Source organism: Grampus griseus (genome assembly GCF_964374135.1).
Source record: "Grampus griseus genome assembly, chromosome: 9".
Classification (NCBI taxonomy): domain Eukaryota; kingdom Metazoa; phylum Chordata; class Mammalia; order Artiodactyla; family Delphinidae; genus Grampus; species Grampus griseus.
Window position 1 is genome coordinate 55425008 of NC_139003.1, and position 27733 is coordinate 55452740.

Below are 27733 nucleotides of genomic sequence, written 5' to 3' on the forward strand. Positions count from 1 at the left end.
TCTAGGGTCAAATTTTGCAATTTTTAATCTTACAAGACGTAGTTCTTCAGTAAGTTTTCCTCTTTACAATGCAGTTATCATGCACAGGGTTACCCATTCTGGTTTTATTTCTACAATGGAAATTCATTTGCTGTGATTTGGATAAACAACTGTTTGAATTCACTTCTTAGCTAAAAATTGTAATTCCTCTCATCAATTCTCCAAGACCATCCTTGAGGTCAAAATATCTCACCTCATTTCCTTTCCCCTCAACTCTCTTCACATCATTCATTCCTGCTTACTCCTCAGATGCCAGCTCAAGCAGCACTGGCTCGAGGAAGCCTCTCCTGATCTCTAAGACTAGATCAAGTTTCCCTCTTTTTGCTTAGATAGTACATTTTATTTTTCTTTCATCACAGTTTATGGGTGAAGATTTTTTAAAAATTTTTTAAAAATTAATTTTTTGGCTGCGTTGGGTCTTCGTTGCTGCACGCAGGCTTTCTCTAGTTGCGGAGAGTGGGGGCTTCTCTTTGTTGCGGTGCGTGGGCTTCTCATTGCGGTGACTTCTCATTGGGGAGCACAGGCTCTAGGCATGCGAGCAGTAGCTGTGGTGCACAGGCTCAGTAGTTGTGGCTCGCGGGCTCTAGAGCAGAGGCTCAGTAGTTGTGGCACACAGGCTTAGTTGCTCCGCGGCATGTGGGATCTTCCCAGACCAGGGCTCGAACCCGTGTCCCCTGCACTGGCAGGCGGATTCTTAACCACTGTGCCACCAGGGAAGTCCCTCATCACAGTTCATAAATATGAGTACTTATTATCTCCCTCACTAAACTCTGATCCCTGAAGGCAGGGACTTTTTCTTACCACTGGATCCCTGGCACATAAAAGGCACTCAAATTTATTGAAAGAATGATGAAAAGGAAAATAATATCTTTTATCCCCAGTGCTCATATAGTGCCTGACCAATCCTAGGCACTCATTAAAAGCTGTCTGCATTTTCCCCTTATTGTTTATTTCTGGTTTGTTATGGTCTGACAATGATGAATTTTTTTTCAATACTAACTTTGAAATTGACTTCTTAATGCTACATATTTTTAAGCTTTTAAGAGCCATGCTACTCCAATAATTTCCTCTTCCTTCTCTCAGGGCAGCCATACTGTACAACTCTGGCAGGGTACACTGTACTCAATGGAGCAGGGAGTTGTTTGATGCAGCACTGATGCATCCTCACTTCCCTCTGTGAAAGGAAAAGCATTCAGCTATTTCCTAAAGTTAATTACAACAGCAGTTCTAAACCCTAAGCTATAAATCAAAAACACCTGGGATACTTTCACAACAGAAATGCTTGGGCCCCACCCGAAAATTATTGAGTCATAAAGTACCAAAACTCCCCAGGTAACTGCAGAGCTAGTGTTGGGAAACACTGGGGTGGGAGCACAGGATGAATGTAGGAGAATTGGTTAGAAATTAATCTAGATAGGCAGGTTAGTGTATTCAACACTTAGGAATTGGAATTTAACTTTACATCAGTGAGGAGGGTTTTAAGAGGGTAATGAAATAATCAGATCTAGGAGAAAGGTTAACTTGGCACCAGTGTGGCAGGGTTTAGAGCCTGAGCTGGGGAGGCCAGGGGAAGAAGCTACAATGAGCCCAAGAATAGACTGCGAGGACTTGAACTAGGGTGGCTGCAGTACAAACACAGAAGAAGGGACTAGGAAAGGACTCACAAGACATTTGACAGAATTCGCTAAGTGGAATGTGTAGGGTGATTAAAGAGGGAGAAGTTATAGACCACTCCCAGATTTCCAGGGTAAGCAACTGGATGCAGTTTGATGCCATTAACCAGAGAATACAAGTGTAAGGATAGAATGGAGCAGGTAGATGAAACAAATTCCGTTTCCAGCTATGATGAAACAGACGTTCCTTGTGTAAACCATTTAGGTGGAGCTAGAATACCAAGAAATTGGAAATTAAGATCTAGAATTCAGAAGAGAGGTCGAGGCTGAAGTTTTAGGTTTGGGAGTCAACAGGGTATTTGGTAACAATTGAGGCTATTGGAATGGATGAAACTGAACAGAGAACTGTCTATGTAGAGTCAGAAGTGCTTAGCACAGAATTAAAGATAAATCAGGCTTTCTCATTAAACTTACTAAACCACATAATCTTAATTTTATTTATTTTATTTTTTAATATTTATATTTATTTGGCTGCACTGCATCTTAGCTGCAGCATGTGGGATCTTCATTACCGCGTGCAGGATCTTTTTAGTTGCTGCATGCGGGATCTTTTAGTTGCGGCATGCGGGATCTAGTTCCCTGACCAGGGATCAAACCCGGGCCCCCTGCATTGCGAGCATGGAGTCTTAACCACTAGACCACCAGGGAAGTCCCCTTAATTTTAATAAAGCTCAGCAGACCACCATTAAAAATATGCAGATGTCAACGTGAAGAGTAGATGATAATATAAAAAAATTATCTGCAACCTGTATGATAATTTTAAGTATTACTACTGTTATCTCTGAACTTACTTAGAACACAACAACCTGTTAGCTTGGAAAGACTAATTTCTAAGCTTATTAAATAGCAGATTAATCAAGTTAGCTCCTAATATGATACCTGTGCTCCCCTAAGTAAAACAACCAGATATTTGGTGATCTACTTCCTACAATATAAAGGCAATATAAATACATCATTGAGCCAACTCATAAAAATACAACATGTTCTTAACAAATGCAACTAGTAATATTCAGAGATTGTCACTTAGTTTATGTGTCCATGTATGTTTGTGCTTATGTGCCAGGCAGTTCTGTGTAATTTACTTAACTTTAATAATACAAGTTCATCATTAGGTCTGGAATTATTTCAACAGAAAATTAAGTAAAACTTAAGAAAAAAATCCCAGGCCCTGCTATTTCCAAGAGTGAATGAACTTGTCTAGAACTTGTCCCTGAAATCCTTGTTTTTAAGAGGCACTCAGGTAATTATGATGCAGGGGGTTCAAGAACTATAATACTTTGAGAAATACTAGCTTATACCAAATAAACATTTTAACTAAGTCTTTTAAAAACATGTTGAGAAATGTTTAAAGATTACAAAAAAAAATTTAAGTAACAGTGTTACATATGCTTTAAGTAGAAAACACATTTTCTTTATTCAAATCATGTGACTTTCTGTACATTTTGAAATGACACACAAAGTCATAGCAAAGCTATATTTTAATTTCATCATATTCCACTCTAAATTCTGCACCATTTACCAAAAATAACTTTTTATAAAGCTTACTGTTTTGTCTAATATTATACAGACTATCAATCTACACATTTTTGTGTGTTTCTCCTAAAAATTAGATTACCTTATTAGGATATTATATAAAACTAATTGGTATATTACACACCAAACATAAGTACAGATTCTGTACAATGTAATAGTATACATATATATTACAAGAGACTAAATGCCTTGTTAAAAGTAATAGTTTAAGAAATCTTTCATGGAAAAAATCTATATCACAAAATGTGGTGGCTTAAGTATCAGTTGCTTTCCTCTCATGAATTTCTTTCGGTGGGCATTAACTGTCCATTTAGCTTCATTAGTAGTTTTACCACAAGGCCGGCCTACAAAGTAAAATACATTGACAATAAATTTGAAACATGTAAGAATGTGTAAATGACATACATGGCAGTGGACAGACAGTTCTCTATGTATTTGAAAAGGAACTTTTCATTGTTATAAGACTGCAATAAATTATTCAGATAAGTTTCTGGCTTTGCTTAGGAAAGGCCTGCCTTTTTACCTTGGTCTTAAATATGTTAACTTCATGTTAGAGGTTTTCCTTAAAGTAAAATGGACTGTAATTTTTTAAAAAAGAAATAACTTTATTAATACAGTAGAGTTTATTACTAGAAATCCAGAGTAACTGATTAGGTACTTACCTGTTTTGTATGTACTATAAAGCTCATTTTATATTCCATACTATGGATCTGAAAACATGTATCAGCATCTCCCAACTGCCACATAAAACAACCATACTTAAGACTGATGAGTAAAGCCTGCAACATAATTAGAAATCATTATAGTGAAATATTTATTAAAAACAACACCCATCTTCTCTTACTATCTACACCTATCTAGACAGGTCTAAACACAGTGGTTTTGACAGTTAGAATAAAACTTGTTCAAAGTGCTCACACTAACTTCACACGGCCTGCAGTACAGAGCCACATATATGGTAGACTCTTAGAAGAGTGCCTTGAGCAATGATATTCTTCTTATCAGAATGACAAATTTTTTTTTTTTTTTTGCGGTACGCGGGCCTGTCACTGTTGTGGCCTCTCCCGCTGCGGAGCACAGGCTCCAGACGCGCAGCCTCAGCAGCCATGGCTCACGGGCCCAGCCGCTCCGCGGCATGTGAGATCTTCCCGGACCGGGGCACGAATCAGCGTCCCCTGCATCGGCAGGCGGGCTCTCAACCACCGCGCCACCAGGGAAGCCCAACAAAATTATTTAAAGATGCCCATTCTGTGCTATGTATTTGTATATGTGTACACAGAAAGAAGTATTATTCAGCCATGAGAAATAAGGAAATCCTATCATTTGCAACAACATGGATGGAATTGGAGGGCATTATGCTAAGTGAAATAAGCCAAAGAAAGACAAATACCATAGGATACCACTTATATGTGGAATCTAAAACAGCCAAACTCACAGAAACAGGAAGTAGAATGGTGGTTACCAGGGGCTGGTGGGTGGTGGAAATTAAGGAGATGTTGGTCAAAGTAGTACAAACTTTCAGTTATAAGTTCTGGGGATCTAATGTGGGGCATGATGATTATAGTTAGCAATACTATACAATATGCTTGAAAGTTGCTAAGAGAGTAGATCTTAAATGTTCTCACCAGAAAAAAGAAACTGTAATTATGCAATGTGATAGAGGTGTTGGCTAATGCTATTGGGGTAACCATTTTGAAACAGATAAGTGTATCAAATCAACATATTGTACACCTTATGTGTACATAAAAAAAAAAGATGCCCATTCTATCAGTGGCTTTCAAGAAAATTAAGTGTACTGCAAGTTTTTACTTTCTGCATCTTAAAAACAATTCCTTTTACTATTGATATATTCAGTACCTTTTGAATATTCATATAGTACTTTCAGATCTGAAATTTATGTAATAGGGTAACATGTCGATTTAGGCAATTTCATATCACTGAAAATAAGTATGCTGATATATTTATTGTAAATATAAGCATTATTTAAAAAATTAATAATATATCCTTCATATATTCAACAGAACTATTTAAAACCAATTACAGTACCCTATTCCTACATGTTGTAACATAATGGTATATTTAAATAGGAATCCAATATATTCTTTGGATTATTTAAAAAACAATCTCCTAGTAGTAACTTACATTTTCTTACCCTAAAAATATATTCTTTGTATACACATATACAAAGAAAGTGTTCATGCCATCCTTTAAAATAAGTATGTTGAGAAACATTACCTCTCTATGACTAGCAGTTCTTAACATAATGATTGTAAATAATAAACTAAGGATATTCCAGAAAGGTAATGGTTTAGGGCATTCTGAAAGGTTCTGTAAGTGAAATGTAATATAATTAATTTACATGAGTGTATACCACTTATAATGGGAAAATAGTATCTTGCTTTAAAATAGCTATACTTATAAAATATAACTTATAGACAGGATCTACTAAAATAGCTATTTACCAAAGTACACAATGAAACACTGAGTCAAGATATCATAAAACTTTAAACTATCTTTTGGATCAGTGACTTGAAACTTCTTTAATCAAGAGACAGGAAACTGTCCATTTAATATGTCCTCAAAACAGTTTAATATACAGAAAAAAAATACATCTGTGGTATAGCAACTCCTAGATTACGTGAAGGTCAAATGACCAACAAAAGCACTGAAGCCATAAGTTAAAAATAAAGGTTTTGTTTTTAAAGGACAGTGTGCAGGGAGAAAGGAATTCTTGAGAAATCCACAATAATGAAAACGGCTGAATGGAGTTGAAGAGCCCACATGGCTGTTTTGAGAGACCAGTCTGCTCCAGAAGGAAAAAGTAGCTCTCATTAGGAGGTAAAACCTACAAAGGGGAAGGTGCTTAGTGAAGGAAGTCAAAAAGTAAGAGAAATGACAGGGATAGTTGAGAGCAGAAAAGGGAAACCATGTAAGTCAGAAGTAGACATAGCCAACCAGGACACACAGGAGAAATAGTGATGTTGACAAGTGACCATGAACAATGGCACTAAATGGGTATTTAAAGAACCAGTTTTATTTCAGAAGGGCATTATGGTCTACATAAATTGACATCAGCAAAGGGTAATCTATTGCCTGGATGTAGCAGTGGTATTAAGGCTGAAGATATATCAACAAGTACAGTTCAGTTATGAAGACTGTAATGCTTTCACTATAGTAAAACATTGAACTGTAACACTGCATTTACCTATTCGATAGTGCCTACATTTTATGTAAGTAGAAAGATAGGTCTCTGATGAGTATATGAAACTGGCTGAGGTGTATTTTCTGAGGGGCAACTTTTATTATTCCAAACAATAACAAAATATAGAAGGCAGAAGTAATTGAGATTAAAAAAACAACACAGCTGTATTCTATGGCTTTTCCTGAGATTTAATCTCTGAGGCTAATGTATCCCATATGTAGACTTTTAAATGCAAATGAATGTATTTTTGCAGATGAAGATGTTTATTTAAGCAAGCTTGTCATATTCAACCCTAGCAGATTTGGTCAATCTAAGACAACTGAGGACAAGCTGATTGTTCCTATCTTAGATTGTTTGAAAATGTAATTATCGTAGAGCTTTTATAAGTGCCATAAATTTATCAGTAGCTTACAGAACACAAGGTAATGATTATGTGGACAGAAAACATTGTTACCCTTGGTTTCAATCACCTTTTTATATGCCCAATGACAGCATTTCTATTTATATTTCTAGAAAAAGCAGATTCTTAATAACACTATCATCCTCTGCCTGCTACTGCTATCTCACTTACTCAATTCCTGGACCAGAATATTATTCATAATATGAAATGTTATATTACTGAAACATCATTTGAATACTATATAAAACTTTTCATTGTTGCCTAAATTTGGAATGCTCCCAAAAGTCAAACACAAAATATAGTTTAGAGAAAAGGCTCAGTGTTATGCCCACAGTATCACCATACAGTTCGATGAAGAAGAATTTGCAGATATTTGTATAAAATGCTCTGAAATAGCAGAGGAAAAATTTCTTGAAATGACAAGGGGAATTTCTCCTTCATTTCTTTAGTACAACAGGAATAGAAAAAGTAGTTACAAGCTAATAAGAAGCAGCTTATTTTGTATGAGTAAAATAGTCTAAATAGAAAATGATAAGCAAATGACTCCAAAGCAAGCAGATATCAGAGACTTCAAAAAATCAAGTTCCAAGTCAGTCACTGCCCTATGTCCCTGCATATTCTTTATCTCCATTCACAGGCATTTCTAACAGTATGGGAAAATAACTGTTGCCCATAATGATGACCCTGAGTTATCAGGAAATAACTAAACTACAATTGGGATACTTTCAGAAGGTATGTGATTACATAATAAAGACTTACAAAAATGATGAAAAAAGTTAGGTTTACGATGAAATTCCCTAATCTAAAACGCCTTTTAAAAATGCGTAAGCTCAGTTACTTAAACTGATTTGGAAAATAGTCTATTCGTGACATATCTGAATGAACAAAATAGATTTTTATCTGCTTCCTATTACTAACTAGAAAGCTGTTTATCCTGTGAAATGTGTTAAATATGCTAAAATTAATTGATAACACCATATTTATATTATCATGACTTTGATTAGAAAAAGGGGCACAATACAGTAATAAGCCTCTGATTGAAAAGCTCTGAAGTAGGGGCGGCCAGATCAAGATGGTGGAATAGTGGGGCTTCCCTGGTGGTGCAGTGGTTGAGAGTCCACCTGATGATGCAGGGGACGCGGGTTCGTGACCCAGTCTGGGAAGATCCCACATGCCTGTGCTCCGCAGCGGGAGAGGCCACAACAGTGAGAGGCCTGCGTACCGCAAAAAAAAAAAAAAAAAAAAGATGGTGGAATAGAAAACCTCTGAATAGTTGTAACAGGTATTCACAGTCCCATCCACACTTCATCTTGCCCCCCAAAATGTTCTTATAACTTATTCTAATTTGCAAAATGAACCACTTGTGTCAGATATTATATTTCCTTTTTTAAATCTGTATTTTTTTCATTTAAATCTAATCTTTAGAATAGGTAATACATTCACAGTTAAAAAAAATTTTTTTAAGTTGCAAAATGCTATATAATGAAAAGTCTCCCTTCTACTCTTATTCCCAGTTACATGGTTCCCCCCCTCTAAAGGCTTTAAGAGACATTTTATGCATACAAAAGCAATACTTATGCAAATATAGTATTCACTTCCCCCCATTTTTTGAGGTATAATTGACATATAACATTATATTAGTTTCAGGTATACAACATAATGATTCAATATTTATATATATTGCAAAATGATCACCACAATAAGTATCGTTAACATCCATCACCATACATAGTTACAACTTTCTTTTTCTTGTGATGAGGAATTTTAAGATCTATTCCCTTAGCAACTTTCAAATATGCAATACAGTATTATTAACTATGGTCACCATGCTCTATACTACATCCCCATGACTTATTTATTTTACAGCTGGAAGTTTGTACCTTTTGACCCCCTTTACCCATTTTGCCCATCTCCCAACTCCCTGCCTTTGGCAACCACCAGTCTGTTCTTTGTATCTTATGAGCTTGTTTTTTTTTTTAAAAAAAGATTCCACATATAAATAGTGAGATCATATAGTATTTATCTTTGTCTGACTTATTTCACTAGGCATAATGCCCTCAAGGTCCATCCATATTGTTGCAAATGAAAGACTTCATTCTTTTTAATGGCCGATTAATATTCCATTGTATATATTTACACATTTTCTTTAGCCATTCATCCACTGATGGACACTTAGGTTGTTTATCTTGGCCATTGTAAATAATGTTTCAATGAACAGGGATGTGCATGTATCTTTTTGTGTTAGCGTTTCTGTTTTCTTCAGATAAATACCCATTTCCACCCATTTTTACATGAATGGTAGCATATTACATATGGTTCAGCACCAAATATATCTTGGAGATCATTCCACAGAAAAATATTCTTCATTCTTTTATATGGCTGCAAGGTATTTCAATGTTACAATTAATATGTTAACTCCCTATTGATAATCATTTCGTTTTCACCCCCCTATCCTTTGCTATTATAAATGAATGAAATTGTTCATGTAGGCTAGTACTGTTATTTTAGATATTACATAATGTGACTGGTCAAAAACAGCTGAAAAGATGAAAATCTACCTTAGTTTCCATATTGAGAAGATGAAGTCCTTTTATATTCACACCTACATACACAGGGATGACTTTATGATTACTGGGGCTTGCCTTTGTAAATATCTGTCCTATGAAAAAAGCTGCTCCATATGTAGGAATTTCCCAACAATTCTGTAAGAACATGCGCTGTAGGTGATGCATTTCTTTACTGACACCTTCACTTGTACTAAGATTCTAAAAACAAAGTAAAATAAACAGATGTGAAAGGAGAATGTACCTTTGATAATCCAAACAGGTCAACTAAACAGTTTCTAAAATCAAGGCTATCCCAAAGACAAATAAAATTGTGTGACATTATACCAAAGGCAGTTTTTCTTTTGAGATCTTATATTAAAAAAAAGAAATATCAAGGTCTAAAAGTAATGTTTATCTATTCTATTACATTTTTAAGTGCCTCATGGATAGAGATAGTGTATTATCTCATGTTTTTTTAATCTCTAGCACTTACCACAGTATCCAGCATACAGACGGTATTCAGTAAAAGATTCTACATTATTAAAAATAAAACTATTTTGCTCCTTTTCCTTTCAGGCATGTGAACTATAAGATCCTTATTTAATTTCAAGAATAAAATGTAATGTACCTATGTTTAAAACATATTAATAATACTAACAAAATTTCAACTAGGCTATAAAATGTCTTTTTATTTCTATTTAACAGCTTACCTTGTACTCATGAAGTATTCGGTTTGTCCAGTGAGGTGCCTTACTTTTCAATTTGGTAATAGGTACAATGGATTTTAGATTTTCTTCACTGTAAGCAAATACACCAACATCTTTTAAATAAATCATCTTTAGTAGCTACAGTAATATAATCATTTACATGTAAATGGCTTTAATTAATATGATTTTTGAGCTGAAAAATATTATATTGTAACATATCGGAGAACTCTCAACATTTTAAGCAAAAAGTCACGATCCTAATATTGCTCAATTTAGAGAAATGTTTCTTCTTTCAGTAGCCACAAAATATTTTTGAATATTTAAAACTACAATAAACAAACTTTAAATGTGCTAGACCTCAATGTTTTCTCTCAATATGAAACATGAACTAGTTTTTGTGGTGGTATATGGTGAAATGCATCTGCCTTGTAACATTTTTTCTACTAATCCAAGTCAGGTTTTAGTGAACTTATTTAAACATACAGTAAAGAAAGATAAAGCTAACAAGTATAAGGCATATCAAACTATATTCAAATATAAGAAAAAGAACTTTGGAGAGAGTGTAACGTAAAGAATGCTTTACTTTTTTTTATTTTTCTCATTCCATGCCTTATATTATTTAATTCCAAACCAACGTCTAAATAGTTCTTAGTAACGTAATATTTCTAAATTTTCTTGGTTAAACTGAACCTTGGGTATAGCACAAGACCATGAATTGTATTAAATACTTACTTTAGGAAACCTTGCTTGTGTTTCTTACTCTCATAATTTCCATAAACTATCTGCAACAGTAGACTTGCCAATGTTATCAGTTTAGCATCAGGAGCCGTATAAAAGCCCTTCAATAAATTATATCTGGCTTCATCAAAGAGAATAAGAATAGCTAATGGGTCTTCAATCTTAAAAGAAAAAGTATAATTTGGTTATTAGGTCACAATTTCCTGTTATAAATGTACAACTTGCCACTATCTAATATGAAAAAGCAAAAGCTATGTAATTTCATATAAATAAGCTGTTATTGCTTTAGAGCAAAGGTTGACAATTTTTTTCTATTAAAGCCCAGATAGTAATATTTTAAGCTTTGTGAGTCAGATAGTCTGTTAGAACGACTCAACTCTGCTATTGTAGCACAAAAGCAGCTATAGACAATACATCTACAAATGTTGGAGTTCTACTAAAACTTTTTATATTGATTCTGAAATTTGAATTTCATGAAATGTTCACATGACATGAAATATTCTTTTGAATTTTTTTCAACCATTAATAGCTTGCAGGATATACAAAAGTAGGCAACAGGTCAGATACAGCAGTAGGCCATAGGTTGCTAACCTCTGATTCACAGTTCAATAAAATTATCATCAGTTTATGGATATGAGTGTGTATAACTTATAGTACAATTTTACTTAAATTCTTTATATTCCTCAAACATTCTTCTACAATCTGTGCTTCACCCAATATAGTAGTGAACCTCAAAGAAGATAAAAGGAAGTATTAACTCCCAGAAGGACACATGAAGTTTGAAAAAAGCTTAACATTTTTTATTTGACTAAAAAATATTCAGTACTTTGCACTTTCAAATAACACTAAAGGAGAGCATACTTTTTTAAGTTTTGAAAACTTTAAAGTTTCACTTTATCTGATAAGATTAACAAACATTGAAAAATGCCAGCCTAAAGAATACATTTCTACTTGGAAATAATCACCAATTATAGAGATTCTGAATGAATACTTAGTATGTTTCCAAATATGATTCAAAATGACCCAAATTCCTTATGGCAAAAGAAATGTTGTCATACTAACTAAAATAATATAATACTCCATATATTGATAATATTAAAAAAACTGAAACAGAATTTCATGGGGAAAAAAAGATAAGGGGATTGCTCTAGATTAAAGGAGACTTAAAGAGACAGTAATCAAATGCAAAGCATGAACGCTGACTAGCTGCTTCAGTTGGGAGTGAAGAGACTGAAAAATTGGGGGGAAATCTGAATATGGGTCTGATATTAGAGGTTATTATGGAAACATTAATTTTATTAGGGTGAAAGTGGTACTGTACTATGTAGGTACATCCTTGTTCTTAGAAGATGCATGTTAAAATATTTAGGGATGAAGTGCCAGGATGTCTGCAACTCAATTTTAAATGGTTCACAACCAAAAGAGAGGAAAGATGAAACCAATGTAGCAAAATGTTAACAATTAGTGAATTTAATGAATGGTATATGATGGTATGAAGTTTATTACTTTTTCAACTTTCCTATGGGTTTTTAATTTCTCAAAATAATTGTTGGGAAAAAATGAAAGAAAACATTTTTCTAATAAAAATTAACTTAAAGAATTTGAAGAGTTTGAATAGAGAATAATTATAATTCCTAATAGTGTGTTCAGTGACTATTAGTCAACAATTGTTCTTTTTAAATGAAAGCAGGCTCTTTTCATCCTAAAAGAATAATCCTAACCAAAAAAATACAATTCTTCTATTTTTCAGGTGGTAAAAATAGGAATTTTTCAATTACACAATGAGTGAAAAAGAACGCAACCACTTTATCAGATGATCGTGATATTCTGATTCACCTTAAGTACTCACTAAGCCTTGCTTCTTCTCACTTGAACCTACTTTGTATTATTTGTAACATAATATGCAATTAATTAATATCCAAGTATTATCATTATTGCTCTTTCTCTACCAGCCAACTTTAAAAATATTACTTAGAAAGAAAGAAGACAGGCTGAGTATATTTAGATTATTTGCAAATTTCATACATCTATTACATTTTAAGAACTGCTAACAAAGTTTACCATTTTAACTATTTTTAACTGTAGAATTTAGTGGCATTAATTACATTCACAATGTTGTGAACCATCACAACTATTTCCATATTTTCATTGCCCAAACAGAAACTCTGTAACCATTAAGTCCTCATTCTCTCCCCCCATCACACTAATATACTTTCTGTTTATAGTATCTATTCTAGATATTTATTTAAGATAAGTAGAATCAAACAGTATTTGTCCTTTTGTGTATGGCTTATTTCACCTAGCATGTTTTCAAGGTTCATCCATGTTACGACATGTATCAAAACTTCATTCCTTTTTATGGCTGAATAATATTCCATTTTCTTCATCCATTTATCTGTTGATGAACACTTTAGCTTGTGTCCACCTTTTTGGTTATTATGAATAATGCTGTTAAGAATGCTGGAATGCAAGTATCTGTTTGAGTTCTTGTTTCCTTTAGGTATATACCTAGGAGTGGAATTGCTGGATCAAATGGTAATTCTATGTTTAGTTTTTGGAAGAACCACTCAACTATTTTCCACAGCAGCTGCACCATTTTACACTCCTACCTACAACATACAAGGGTTCCAATTTCTCTATATCTTCATCAAAACTCAACATCTTCTTTTATAAATTTTTATTATTACAACCATTCTAGTAGGTGTGAAGTGGTTTCTCATTGTGTTTTGATTTGCATTTCCTTAATGACTGATAATGCTGAGCGTCTTCGCATATGCTTGTTGGCCACTTGTATATCTTTACTGGAGAAATGATATTTAAGTCCTTTACCCAATTTAATTGGGTTGTCTTTTCGTTGTGGAGTTGTAGTTCTTTTAATATTCTGGATAGTAAACACCTACCAGATTTATGATTTGCAAATATGTTCTTGCATTCTCTAGCTTGTCTTTTTCTTGATAATGTCCTTTGATTTACAAATGCTTTTAATTTTGATGAAGTCTCATTTATCGATTTTTTCTTTTGTTACTCATGTTTTTGGTGTCATATCTAAAACTCCAAGGCCAAATCTAAGGTCATGAAGACAACCCATATATTTTGTCCTAAGAGTTTTATGGTTTTGGCTTTTATATTTAGGTTATTGATACACTGAGTCAATTTCTGATGTGGTGTGAGATCAGGGTCTAATTTTATACTTTTTGCATATGAATTTCCAGTTGTCCCAGCATCATCTGTTGAAGAGACTATGTTTTCTTCATTGGATGCATTTGGCATCCTTGTCAAAAAGCAGTTGGCATGGATATATGGGGTTACTTCAGGACTCTCAATTCTTTTCCACTAGTCTATGTCTATCCTTATACCAGTACCACATTGTTTGGATTACTGTAGCTTTGTACTAAGAAATTTGGAAATGTGAATCCCACAACTTTATTCTTCTTTTTCAAGAATGTTTTGGCTGTTCAAGGCCCTTTGCAATGAATTTGGGGATTGCCTTTCCCATTTCTGCAAAAACGTCTGTTGTTAGGGAATTGTGTTGAATTGGTAGATCACTTTGCTTGTATTGATGTCTTAACAATATTAAGTCTTCTTATCCTTGAACATGGGATGTCTTTCTAGTTACTTATGTCTTCTTTAATTTATTTCAGCAATGTTTTTGTAGTTTTCAGTGTACGAGTTTTGCAGCTCTCTTGTTTAACTTATTCCCAGGTATTTTATTCTTTTAGAAGTTATTTTAATGGAGTTTTTAGTTTCCTTTTTTGGGGGGGGAGTGTCTGTGGCTGGTTATAGAAACAACTGATTTTCGTGTGTTGAGCTTGTACCCTACAACTTTGCTGAATCCATTTATTAGCCCTAGTAGCTTTTGTGTAGATTCTTTAGAATTTCCTATATACAGGATAATGTCATTTGTGATCAACAGAGACAGTTTTACTTTTTCCTTTCCAATCTGGATGCCTTTCTTTTTTTTTCTTTTCTTTCTTTCCTTTTTTTTGGGCAGTGGTGGTTGGGGGAGTGTGGCTCATTGCTTTGGTTAGAACTTCTAGTTCTTTGTTAAACAGCAGTGGTGAAAGCAGGTATCCTTGTCTCGTTCTTAGGAGGAGTTTTCAGTCTTTCACCACTGAGTATGTTAACTGTGGGTTTTTCATAAATGCCATTTATTACACTGAGGAAGTTCCCATCTATCCTAGTTTTCTGAGAGTTTTACCATGAAAGGCTACTGGATTTTGTCAAATGGCTTTTTTACCTTTAGATTGATAACAGAAGAGGGACAATATGAATAGTCAGGCATAAAACATTTACCAAGTTTGGACAAGGTCACTGAAATTTGTTTAACCTTGTCTGTTTAATATTTTCTTGAATAAAGAATCTGGAAATTGTGTATTTTTTCTTCACCAAATTTATGAGAGCCTGGAAATTTTCTTTTTCCCCCAGTTTTCACAGCTACCACTGTACTTAGATTATCACCTAGTTTAACTTGTAACATCTCCCTTAGGTTTCTTCCTTGTCCAGTCGTCCCTCAGATGACATTATTTCACTTCTCCTCTAAAATTTACAGTAATTCAAATCCAAACATACTTGTTTGGGACAGACCTTTTTTTAATCAAATGTAAATTCCATTCTCATTTTTTACTATCTATATAGTTCTCTGTTGAGTCAAAAACAGCTATTTACCGACTGTTGAGAATAACTTTTTAATGTCCCCTTTGTAAATATAATCTTCTCTATCCAGAATATTTTTTCTGTTCTCCCCTTACACCAATGCATCTCTTTGCTCCTTTGAAACTTACGCAACTGATTAGCCATTTATTAAGTTTATCTGACACTGTACTCCCTTTCTAACTACTCTAAAATTTCTACTCTAAAATCTTTCTCCCATCTGGTTGGTAATTCTCCTTAGGATGGATTCTCTATTTCTTTTGTATTCTAAGACAATGGAGGTGGGGAAATGGAAAAACCAACCAGGGGCTTTGTAAGTAGACTGACTCAAACTCTACCACTTACAACAGGGATGTAAGGATTGAACAGAAAAACAGAAATAAAACCTCCTGTAAAGGAAGAGTACAATTTTTGCCTCTAGTGCTTAAAACAGGAACTCAGTAGATTCTGAACATTTAAATGACTGTAAAAAAGATTTCTGAGCAAACCTTTTTCTCAACTTCCAAAGGAAGTCTCACATCTCTTCTTAGGAAAAGCTGTGGTGTCTCCCTTTGGGGATCCAAATTAGTCAATTCAGCAAGTATTTCTGGCCAGTCACGAACATGTTGCAATGGTTTATGATAAGGCTTGAGCTGAAGGCCTGAAAAACATCTTTCCTTTTATAAATGATAATGTAAAAATGAACCAATTATATCAACACATAGAAACTTTTTATCAAACTCTCTGTACCTAAGTACTGAACATACACAAATTACAGATCTAAATTTAAATCAATATTGACTTTAATCAACATTACTACCCAATTTGAGGTTAATTGTTTATTAAGAATATAAGAATTATGAGACTAAATCTGAAAATGAATAAAATTTATCAAATATATTTAAGATCCTTAATTCCATGATAGCCTATTTAATGAGAAAATCAGTAGAATTTGGTGTTTAAAAAAATACAATTAAATCACTAGATAACCAATCACAACCACCTCAATGAAATCCCTTATGTATCTGCAATACTTTGTCTGAGAGACAAATCTATAATGACATTGGGTCGAGTTTTAATAACAAAGATCTGATAGAAAACCAATATATAGAAAAAGAAAATCTGTATTATTCTGAGATGAGGTGAGCACTGAAAATAAAGGCAAGTTGGATGAGCACTACGTTTAACAGCATTCAAATCAAATTCATTGCCAAAGAAAAATGTTTTGGTTTTTATCATTTCAAACATTGTACGCGGGCTTCCCTGGTGGCACAGTGGTTGAGAGTACGCCTGCCGATGCAGGGGACGCGGGTTCGTGCCCTGGTCCGGGAGGATCCCACATGCTGCGGAGCGGCTGGGCCCGTGAGCCATGGCCGCTGAGCCTGCGCGTCCGGAGCCTGTGCTCTGCAGCGGGAGAGGCCACAACAGTGAGAGGCCCGCATACCGCAAAAAAAAAAAAAAAAAAAAAAACCATTGTATGAACAAAGAGGGGCCAGGAGGAAGCAGAGGTTTATCTGTATAAAAGAGAAGAACACTGTCTCATTTGAAAATTTAAAAGTCAATAATAATTGATGCTATACTTAAGTTTACCAACCCACTCTCAAAAAGGAATAATCAGGTTTATACAACAGAATAACAAATTTCTTACTGAGATTTTCTGAACAGATCCAAATAGTGAAATATTGCTGTGTTTCTTGAGAGAGACGCATTCCTTCCATTATCTGCTGCACTGAGGTATTATTTCCATGCTTCAGTTCAACAGAACGGTATGATCCATCCATTCTGTATATTCGAACTTTTTCATACTAGGACAAAGAATGATAATAAATTATGCAACCTGGTTATAAATTATACATCCCAATACAACAAAATACTTTAATTTCAACTTCATCTGCTTAAAAACAACTTCAAGTGAGAATCTTCTGGCAATATTTTATTTATTTTTGCCTTGCCATGTGGCTTGAGGGATCTTACTTCACCAATTAGGGATTGAACCTGCACCCCCCCTGCAGTGGAAGCACAGAGTCCTAACCACTGGACCTTCTAGCGATATTAAAAAAAATTTTTTTTTCATTATTTATATTTTCTAACATGTTTTCCTCTGAATATTCCATGGTCAAATAAGTTTGAGAAACTAAGGCAAATGGGTTTTTAAAAAATATTCAACTTCAAAATCTTCTGAAAGTATATTTTAAAGCCATTAATGTACAATGTAAATATCAAATGGGGGATATAGACTTGGTTAACTAAATCTGGTGTTAGTCAAGTACCTCGTGAGTTTAGTGAGCCACAAATTAGAATGTAGAAATGTGTACCAGCAATAATTTGTCCTAAGAGGAATCTGTGATAGAAGACTTTGCAGATAAAAGTTATGAAACAATGGACGATGAGCCAGTTTCTTTCCTCCTGTTCAGAAAATCCCAGAGAGAAATGATATTCTTAATACATTTTTATTGTTATAGGAAGTAACTGATGCCACCAAACAACTTCCAGGACAGTTCATTTTAGATAAAAGTACCTAATTCCTTTTATACATTCAGATATAAAAATTATATAAGAAATAAAAATGGTTTTTTACAAAATTTATTTATTTATTTTTGGCTGTGTTGGGTCTTTGTTGCTGCACACGGGCTTTCTCTAGTTGTGGCAAGAGGGGGTTACTCTTCATTGCAGCACACGGGCTTCAGCAGTTGTGGCTCGCGGGGTCTAGAGCACCCTCAGTAGCTGTGGCGCATGGGCTTAGTTGCTCCACAGCATGTGGGATCTTCCTGGATCAGGGCTCAAACCCGTGGCCCCTGCATTGGCAGGCAGATTCTTAACCACTGTGCTACCAGGGAAGTCCCTAAAAATGTGTTTTAACTATACAAATAGAAAACAAATTGCAATGAAGTATAACATAAGGGTGCCTGTACTGCTTATCTATTTCCTTGCTTTTGTCCTGTACTCAGGGAACAGTGTTTTGACAAAAATGTGTATGAATGTGTGTAATTTTCCTTAAAGGCAGAGATCATGTACTGAATAAAGAATATGTATTCTTTATCACATCACTTTCAGCATTTTATGGTATTAAATTTACAAAAATATTCAACAAATACTCATTGCCTACTTAATAGAAATGTCTGGAAAGGCTCAAACATATGGGTTATACCTGTTGGTATAAAACTTTTATCCTTTATCAGTTGGTATAAATCCTTTTATCTGTTTTTCAAGTTTCCAAACAATTTTTAAACTGATAACAGTTTTAACATCACTATAACTTTCAGGCATAACTGAGTTTTTTCTAATTGTTAATTCTTCTCTATTTTAATGTCACTGCTAATTATTTTGTACATAAGTAGGTGGAAAGGCCAGGTTGAATTGGCAGAATAAAAGACTTAGAAATCTCCTATTTTAACCCATTCACTATCTTGAGGAGGAAGATGAATCTGTAATAGATGACAACTTGCCAAAACTAAATTACCAAATGATGTGTAATATTATTATTGGGTTGGCCAGAAAGTTCGTTCAGGTTTTTCATACATTATGGAAAAACTCGAGCGAACTTTTTGGCCAGCCCAATATTTACAAATATATTACTTAGAAGGCCTAAGTAGAGAGAGATGCTCCAATGAATAGGCTAAAATTTGTAATCAGCACACCAAGTATACAGATTACACTGGAAATTAGATTAATTTTAACTGATCGAAAGATTTATTTATGCAGTTTTATTTTGATATGCAAGAATAAATATCCAAATGTTAGGGATGATAACAAATTTAATACCTATGAAGTCTAACCATGAGGTTTTATAAAAGCAGGAAAGAAGCCATCCATACATTTATATCCTTCCACCCTTGACACAGATCCTCAAATTACTTATCAATTTAAATACAATGCTTGGCTCTAATTAGTATTTATGAAGATAATTCTTACTGGTTTGTTAATGGCTTCCTTCAACAATTTTGCAGCTTCTTCCCAATTATTTTGTTTGTTTTCTTCACAAATATTTAAAGGAGATCTTCCTTGTTGGTCTGTTATGTGCTAGAAATGTGGGGGAAAAAGGTTAAAGATAAAAGGCATTACAAATGTACAAATAAGGGAAAATATCAAAGTTTCATTACAAAACTATTGTCAAGTGTTAAGTACATATTAAGCAAACTTAGTGCATGCTATACTTAAACATGAACTGCCAAAGATGACTCAAAGCACTAATCAATGTGATTACTGTTTTTCAAAAGTTCTGATTATAGGGCTTCCCTGGTGGCGCAGTGGTTGGGAGTCCGCCTGCCGATGTGGGGGATGTGGGTTTGTGCCCCGGTCCGGGAGGATCCCGCATGCCGCAGAGCGGCTAGGCCCGTGAGCCATGGCCGCTGAGCCTGCGCGTCCGGAGCCTGTGCTCCGCAGTGGGGGAGGCCACAGCACTGAGAGGCCCGCGCACCCCCCCCCAAAAAAAAGTTCTGATTATAGTAACAACAAAGGTTTTGTGAAAGCTTTTTTAAAAAAAATTTATTTATTTAATTTATTTTTGGCTGCGCTGGGTCTTTGTTGCTGTGCACGGGCTTTCTCTAGCTGGGGCGAGTGGGGGCTACTCTTCGTTGTGATGCGTGGGCTTCTCATTGTGGTGGCCTTTCTTGTTGCAGAGCACGGGCTCTAGGCGTGTGTGCTCAGTAGCTGTGGCTCGCAGGCTCTAGAGCACAAGTTCAGTAGTTGTGGTGAATGGGCTTAGCTGCTCCGCGGCATGTGGGATCTTCCCGGACCAGGGCTCAAACCCCCGTCCCCTGCATCGGCAGGTGGATTCTGAACCACTGCACCACCAGGGAAGCCCCAAAATACTTGTTAATACAAATTCCAAAATATCCTTTTCCTTCTTAAAGATATTTTTGAGAAAATACACTATAAAGTGAAAAGAGGTTAAATTTTATGTACATTCTGTAGATGCATGGCGGTGATGGTTCTAAAACAATGTAAATGTACTTAATGCCAATGTACATCTAAAAATGGCTAAAATGGTAAATTTTATGTGAGACATATTTTACTATAATCTAAAAAAGTATGTACAAAAGCAAAGTATACACATAAATATTACTTATTCTATATAGTAAGTGAAATTTGTTTTTATTTTTCAGCTGACCTCTCAAGTGTATAACTTAACATTTTAGTGTCATTGTTATTCACTGTTTGATCATTAAAAAAAAAAAAAAAAAAAAAGCCTGGAAAATAACTTACTCTGTCAACTTCTGGATGGTTTAGGAGAATCTGTACTATTTCAGCATGTCCTCCTCCAGCAGCAAAATGAAGAGGAGAACTAAGTTGTCCATTTAAAAGGTTTGGATTGCACTTTCCCTTCTCTAACAATATGCGAGTGGCTTCAACTTTTCCATACCTATAAAAAAATAAAACACCTAAAAAGTCACCTGAAATGTTTGAAAAATCCAAATTTTAGACAATATCTAAGATCTTTCTAGGGCAGAGAACAAGCAATGAAGACACAGATGTAATGTTTTCAGTGCTTAGGGATTTCTTATGAATTACTCTGATTCAGTTCAACTGTTTCTATTTCTGATCAACTGGAAGAAAATATAATCTCAAATACAAGATAGAGTAGATGACAGAGAATCACTATCACACAAAATACAATACAAAAATTATAAATTAGGGAGATAAAATTTTTAGTCAAAATTCTTTTCAGAAGCAGAAAGTAACCCATAAATTTAATAATGCTTTTTACTCAGCCCTGCCTTTGATTTACAAAATAGGCCCAAAGACGTAATTCTCCACATAGCTGCTGTATGAGGCAATGTGGGAGACACAAAGATATGTTACGATGAACGGTCTCTGCTCTGGTAAAGGCTTATAATGTAATCAGAGAGGAAAACAAAAACATAAGATAAGTTACATAACACTGTAAAATTTAAGTAACAGTTGAGGAGAACAATCAAAAAATATATATTTGTCAAATCATAATAGTATATAATTAATGCTTTAAAAAATGTTGGAAAAGGAAGATAAGATTTCAGTCTCAGTTCTGAAAAGTGTTCTGATAGAAGAATAATTTGAACTGGATTTTAAATAGGAAGAAGCTGAAGAGATGCTGAAGAGAAGTAAATATTCTAGATAGTGGGAAAAAGAGTACAAAGAATGTGCGAGACATAGTGAGTCCACCATTTGGTTATAAAGACTTATATAAGGTCGCAATCTAATGCAATGGTGGAAAGGTAATTCATTTTTTGGAAATAAATGGGTAGAAGGGGAAAGGAAATTTGCTTTTAAATATGGTGCATTTGAGGGGAAAATAGCATCTTTAGAACTAATACGATTTGCTGTCAACTTTCTTCCCCTTCACATACCCTATGGTTTTCCTACAGCCTGAACCTGCTAATTGTATCCTAGCCTTCTTATTCATATGACTGTTTGCTCATGTTCTTAGCTATTCTTGAGATGTCCTTTTCCCCCTCCTGACTTTGTTTAGGTTAAGTTCTATTATTTCTCTGAAACAGTTTAAAATCTACCTCCTGTATATTCCCACTACACTTTACCATTTCAGTTTTAGTTTTTAACCTCATTTTATCTACTTTCATCCTTGTATATATACATTTCTATCAGCCTGGAAGCTCCTTGAAGGTTATGTCTTTGCATTCTCCAAACTGCCTTATGTATATAGAAAAAAAAGAAAAAAAAATGAGTGACTAAATTGTTCAGTTGGCAATTGAAAATGCAGACTTGGTACTCAGGAGGAAGGCAAAGGCTTGAGATATCTAAGAATATGCAAATTCATCCAACTGAGAAGAATTACTGTTAAGGCTGGGAGGAATGGATGAAATCTTTCTGAGAGAATTTTGAGAAAGATGAACATTTTAGAACAATGAAATGCATCTTGAAAAACACTTTCAGGATAGGAAAAGATACTAGGGGAGCAATTCAAGAAGTAATAATAAAAATAATTAATATAAACATATTTTGTATGATTCTTTAAAGTTTTCAAGGTACTTCCTTATATAATTACTTAATATAATCTTCACAGCAAATTATGATGCAGGCAGAGATATTTCTAGTGCACAGATGAAAAAAATGAAGCTTGTACCAGTTAAGTAACTTGCCCAAGGTCTCATGGTTACCAGCCAGTTAGAATCCAGTTTTCTGAATCGTGGTATAGCTGTTTCCATACTATAAACACATGCTTGGGTCACAGAATGGAGACCAGTATTTCAATAATAATAATAATGGTATCAGTTATATCTTGCATTTGTACTGACCTTTACTATAGCTCCATTATAGCTGTCCTTTCAACTGCAATTTGTTCCTTGAACAAAGGGGTGGTCAACAGCATTTAATGCAGCAGAGCAGGGAAAGAGATTAAAAACTCAGAAAAGGTTAAGAAGGTTCATGAAGAGTGAAAAAGAGAAAGCAGTCTGTGTGGCCCCCTTACCATTGAAGTCTGGCTATGAAAGGAAGGGAATAAACAGGATAGTGGCCAGAAGAGGCAGCAGGTTCAAATTAAGGTTCTTTTTCAAGGAGGGAGAGGAACCATGTATGTTTGAAGACAAGAGGAAAGAAAGTGCAGAAAAGTAAGAAGTGAATTTAATGGGGAACAAGAAGGATTTTTCATGCAAACTCTATGATACAGGAGAGAGATGGGAACAAAAAAACTGATGATTGGGGTGGAGAAGAAGGACATTTCTGATGGCGTCAACTGTCTTTGAAAATAGGGGGTAAAACTATCTGATGAGAGTAGAGAAAAAAGGTAGTGGAAGTTTAAGTGCTTAAGAGTAGAAAGATTTAGAATAGTTTATAGGGGACCAAAAGGCTGCCAAGATGAATGAGACAAAGACAACACACAACTGGCTACAGTGAAGGCCCAAATGAAATCAGATGGAATAATTTGTAGGGAGCCAAATCATCATAGTTCTAAAATACTCTTTAGCAATGATATGAAGCCTGAAGGTACTATCAGAGAGAGAAGATACTGATTTGAGAGAGGTGAGAAAATATGAGATGTCAGTGAGACTTTTACTGAGTGGCTGACAAGTTACCCTTAAATAGTTTTGGAAAATGGTGATTCTAGTAAAGAAAATTTTTAGGCACATGTCATCAATATGAGAATTTTTGAAGTTGGAGTAATCCTAGGAGTGATTTAATTAAGTGGTCCTCAAAGAGTGATCCAGGAAACTCTTTGATCTCTGAAATCTTTTCAGGGTGTCCTCTTGGTCAAACATATTTTCATAATAATACTAAGATGTTATCTGCCCTTTTCATTATCATCTTCTCATAAGTGTACGATGGAGTTTTCTAGAAGCTACCTGACATGAAAATTGCAGCAAATTAAAGGCAGAATCAGATGTGAGAATCCAACTGTCTTCTACAAGGCTAGTCAGTAAAAAGATGCAAAAATGTAAAATAATGCTACTTTTCTCATTAATTTTTTTGTTTTTGGAAAATAAGGGCATATTTCATAAAACTTTGTTATTTATGTTAATATATATTTACTGTTATTTTAAAATGAATTAAGAAATGCTTAAAATATTTTTCAGTTTAAACTTCTAATATAGTAACACTAGATATACTTCACATAAACCAACGCAAATTGGGATCCTGTAATTTTGAAGAATGACAAGGAACCCTAACACAAAAGTTTGAGAACCACTGATCTAATAAAACCCCTCATTTTAAAGATGAGAAAACAGAGAAAGATGGGTAAAACATCTTGTCTAAGCTTATAAAGATAGGCCCCAAATCCCAGTCTCTTGATGAGATAGCCCAGTATTCCCCTTCTCAATCCTCGTACCAGTTAGTGAATAAGAGTACATTTCCAAGATAAGGTAATTTATGTTCTTTACTAAACAGTTAAATCAGTCTTCATTCAAATTCACATGAATCAAATTATCTATCTTATTAAAAGTATTGCAGGACTTTCCTGGTGGCGCAGTGGTTAGGAATCCGCCTGCCAATGCAGGGGACACGGGTTCGAGCCCTGGTCCGGGAGGATCCCACATGCTGTGGAGCAACTGAGCCCATGAGCCACAACTACTGAGCCTGCACTCTAGAGCCCACGAGCTAAAACTACTGAGCTCACACGCTACAACTACTGAAGTCCGTGCGCCTAGAGCCCGTGCTCCACAACAAAAGGAGCCACCGCAATGAGAAGCCTGCACACCACAATGAAGAGTAGCCCTCGCTCACCACAACTAGAGAAAGCCCGCGCACAGCAACGAAGACCCAATGCAGCCAAAAATAAAAAAAATAAAAAGTATTGCAAGGTGACCTATACTACTAGTGGTGTATTAAACTTGGTTATTATTTCCAGCTAACAGAAATTAGTTTTATCTAAGGATAAAACTCTTCCTTGGTGTATTGCAGTAATACGACTTTACAAATAAAAATACAACAGGTAATGAATTTTAGATTCAGACATCAAAATCTTTAAATTTTTATAACACTTTAATAACAGACAACATTTTTTGAGTGCTTATTACTGCCAGGTACCCTTCAAAGCATTTATTTGCATTTTCTCCTCTAATCTGAAGAGAGGCACTAAAATTAAGCTCATCTTTTAGATAAAGAAACAGATCCTTAGAGACATTAAGTAATTTGCTAAAGGCCATACTTTTAGGAACTAAAAGTTTCAGTTGGGTCTGAAACGTAGGTACATTCCAAAGCACATTAAATACTATACCATACTTCTGTTTTTATGTAATAGGCAATTGAAAATATTACCATTCTTTTAATAGAGAAGAAAAAAAGGCGCTGCCGCAAAAAGGGCAACAATATAGGCAAATATAAATTTGGGATTCCTAAGCTAAAATTTACTGCCTCTGTCTTTTTCAATTCCACAGTGTACTTTCTTGGAGCTTGAACTATATTCTCTACCTCTTTCTGTTTAGCTCAACAAAAAGCATGTGATTTCTTCTGGTACTGCTGCTGCTACCAGTATCTACCAATAATCTGAAGAAACAACTGTAAGTTCAGTGTAAGAAGATTTAGGGTAACTCTTTCCAAATCTGAGTATAAAAATTCCCTGTAATGGTAAAACAATTAAGAATACATTTATAGAATAAAAGATTATATTTTGAAGGAAACAGAAAAAAAATTAAGAGCATATTTATTTAATAAAGGAGCATATTTTTAAGGAAACAGCATATTTTTAATGGAGAAAAGATATATATTAAAAGCAACTATATTTAGCTACTAGATCAGAAATATTGATCAATAAGCTGTTTGATCACAGTGAAATAAAAAGAGTTTGAGTTGAAAATGATCTAATTAATGTATTTTACATATAGATAATAAACTAAGATGCAGAGAGGTAAAGTAAAGCAGCAGTAACCTTTCTGGCACCAGGGACTGGTTTCATGGGAGACAATTTTTCCATAGATGGGGGATGGTTCAGGCGGTAGGTAACGCGAGTGACAGGGAGCGGCAGATGAAGCTTCGCTTGCTCGCCTGCAGCTCACCTCTTGCTGTGTGGCCCGGGTCCTAACAGGCCGCGGACAAGTACCGGTCCACAGCCTGGGGGTTGGGGACCTCTGAAGTAAAGTCACTTGCTCAACGTCATGCAGCTAAAAAGTTGTGGACTTTAACAGGCCGTAAATAGTGCAGGCACTTCTTAAACTAGTCAAAGAAGTTCACTTTAAACAGTAAGTCAAAGGCAACTTTCCCATAAGAAATAATAGTAAATAACTTAATTACAATCCTTTCTAGAGGACAGGCTACAGCAAATAGTTAACTACTGCTACGAACATAAATTTAAGAACGTAACCCAGGCTGAGGGGAAGAGTTATTATTATGTGAGAAGAGTACCAGAGCAAGAACTACACTGGGCAACTAGTGGAAAGAGCTAACTCCAATCCTGTGAGCTAATCCCTCTCATAAAAAAAAAAAAAAAAAAAAGGAAGGCTTTAATTCTAATGAAAACTTTTGGTGTTTCCTGATACCACAGCTTTCCAAAGAACTAAAAGAATACTTTTCTAACATGATGCAAGGTCAAATCATAAGTAGCTAACACATGTAAATTTTATAAGGATAGGGCTTCCCTGGTGGCACAGTGGTTAAGAATCCGCCTGCCAATGCAGGGGACACAGGTTTAAGCCCTGATCTGGAAAGATCCCACATGCCACGGAGAAACTAAGCCCATGTGCCACAACTACTGAGCCTGAGCTCTAGAGCCTGCAAGCCACAACTAATGAGCCCATATGCCACAACTACTGAAGCCCACGTGCCTAGAGCCCGTGCTCTGCAACAAGAGAAGCCACTGCAATGAGAAGCCTGTGCACTGCATCTAAGAGTAGACCCCACTCACTGCAACCAGAGAAAAGCCTGCACGCAGCAACGAAGACCCAACGCAGCCAAAAATAAAAAATAAATAATAACAATAATAAAATAAAATATAATAAGGATAAACAAACATAACACAACTCCAGTACGAAACAATAGAAATTGCAAGGGTGAATAAGGGACTGTGTGCTGTGCAATGGCACTTGCTAGTCATTAGCTATCCTACTGCATGACCTCAGGATGCCTGAAAACATTAATGATACTTTTCCTGTGGGGCAGACCTTGTAAATCTGAACGGTGTGGCACATACACAGTAATCAAAGATTACTACAGAGAAAGCTCATAAGGCAAACATGGTATAGGAAAAAGTGGCTGGAATGAGAACAGCTTTGAAAAGAAGCACTAACATTTATAAACTAAGGATTCATTCTTTCTAAAAACAAAAGAATAATCTATTTACCAGCATGCATAATGAATGGGTGCCCAGTGGTCACTATCTAATTGGTTGACTGAAAATCTTTCATTGAGAAGTCGGCTTAATAATTCCGAATCTCCTTCACAGGCACTTCGATGGAGAGGAAAATCATCTACCCACTGTCGTTCCCTAATCATTAAAAGAAAAGAAGAAAAAAAAAACCAGGAACTGTTGAAATTCATATTGTTTTGAAACAAATGTGACATATCTATGAAAGCTATGTTTCACTGAGCAGCTGTAAACTAAATCATTTATGTAATGATTACATTGCATACTAATTGCATATATCATTTTAAACAGTATTTTAACATTAGAATTAGGTGTTTAAAAAGCAATGTGAAGGAAAACCAGAACAATACTTGTCTTCTGTGACACTGCTCATGCTTCTCTGCCATTTTTCCTGTTTGGGAATTTGGATTTTTGAGTAGTCTGGAGCTCCTAGACCAAAGTATGGATTTATTACCACTTTATCTACCTAGAAAGGGAAAACAAAACAAAACAAAAACAAAAACAGCTTTAGATACTGAGCTTTAGACACCTGACT

General features: G+C 35.0%; 1 protein-coding gene across 4 annotated transcripts in view; it reads right to left on the reverse strand.

Annotated features, from left to right (window-relative positions):
* Positions 1-3188: 3188 nt before the first annotated feature.
* The window catches only part of KRIT1 (KRIT1 ankyrin repeat containing), a 36610-nt gene continuing 12065 nt past the window's right edge, over positions 3189-27733 (reverse strand). For all 4 annotated transcript variants that reach the window (XM_082662247.1, XM_082662248.1, XM_082662246.1 and 1 more), the window contains 11 exons: positions 27549-27664; positions 27175-27318; positions 20673-20829; positions 19380-19487; positions 17116-17272; positions 15977-16128; positions 10833-10999; positions 10104-10191; positions 9406-9612; positions 3908-4024; positions 3189-3589 (listed from right to left, as the gene is read on the reverse strand). In XM_082662247.1, the coding sequence (XP_082518373.1) occupies positions 3521-3589; positions 3908-4024; positions 9406-9612; positions 10104-10191; positions 10833-10999; positions 15977-16128; positions 17116-17272; positions 19380-19487; positions 20673-20829; positions 27175-27318; positions 27549-27664 (1482 nt within the window). In that variant the 3' untranslated portion in view covers positions 3189-3520. The remainder of the gene's footprint in view (positions 3590-3907; positions 4025-9405; positions 9613-10103; positions 10192-10832; positions 11000-15976; positions 16129-17115; positions 17273-19379; positions 19488-20672; positions 20830-27174; positions 27319-27548; positions 27665-27733) is intronic.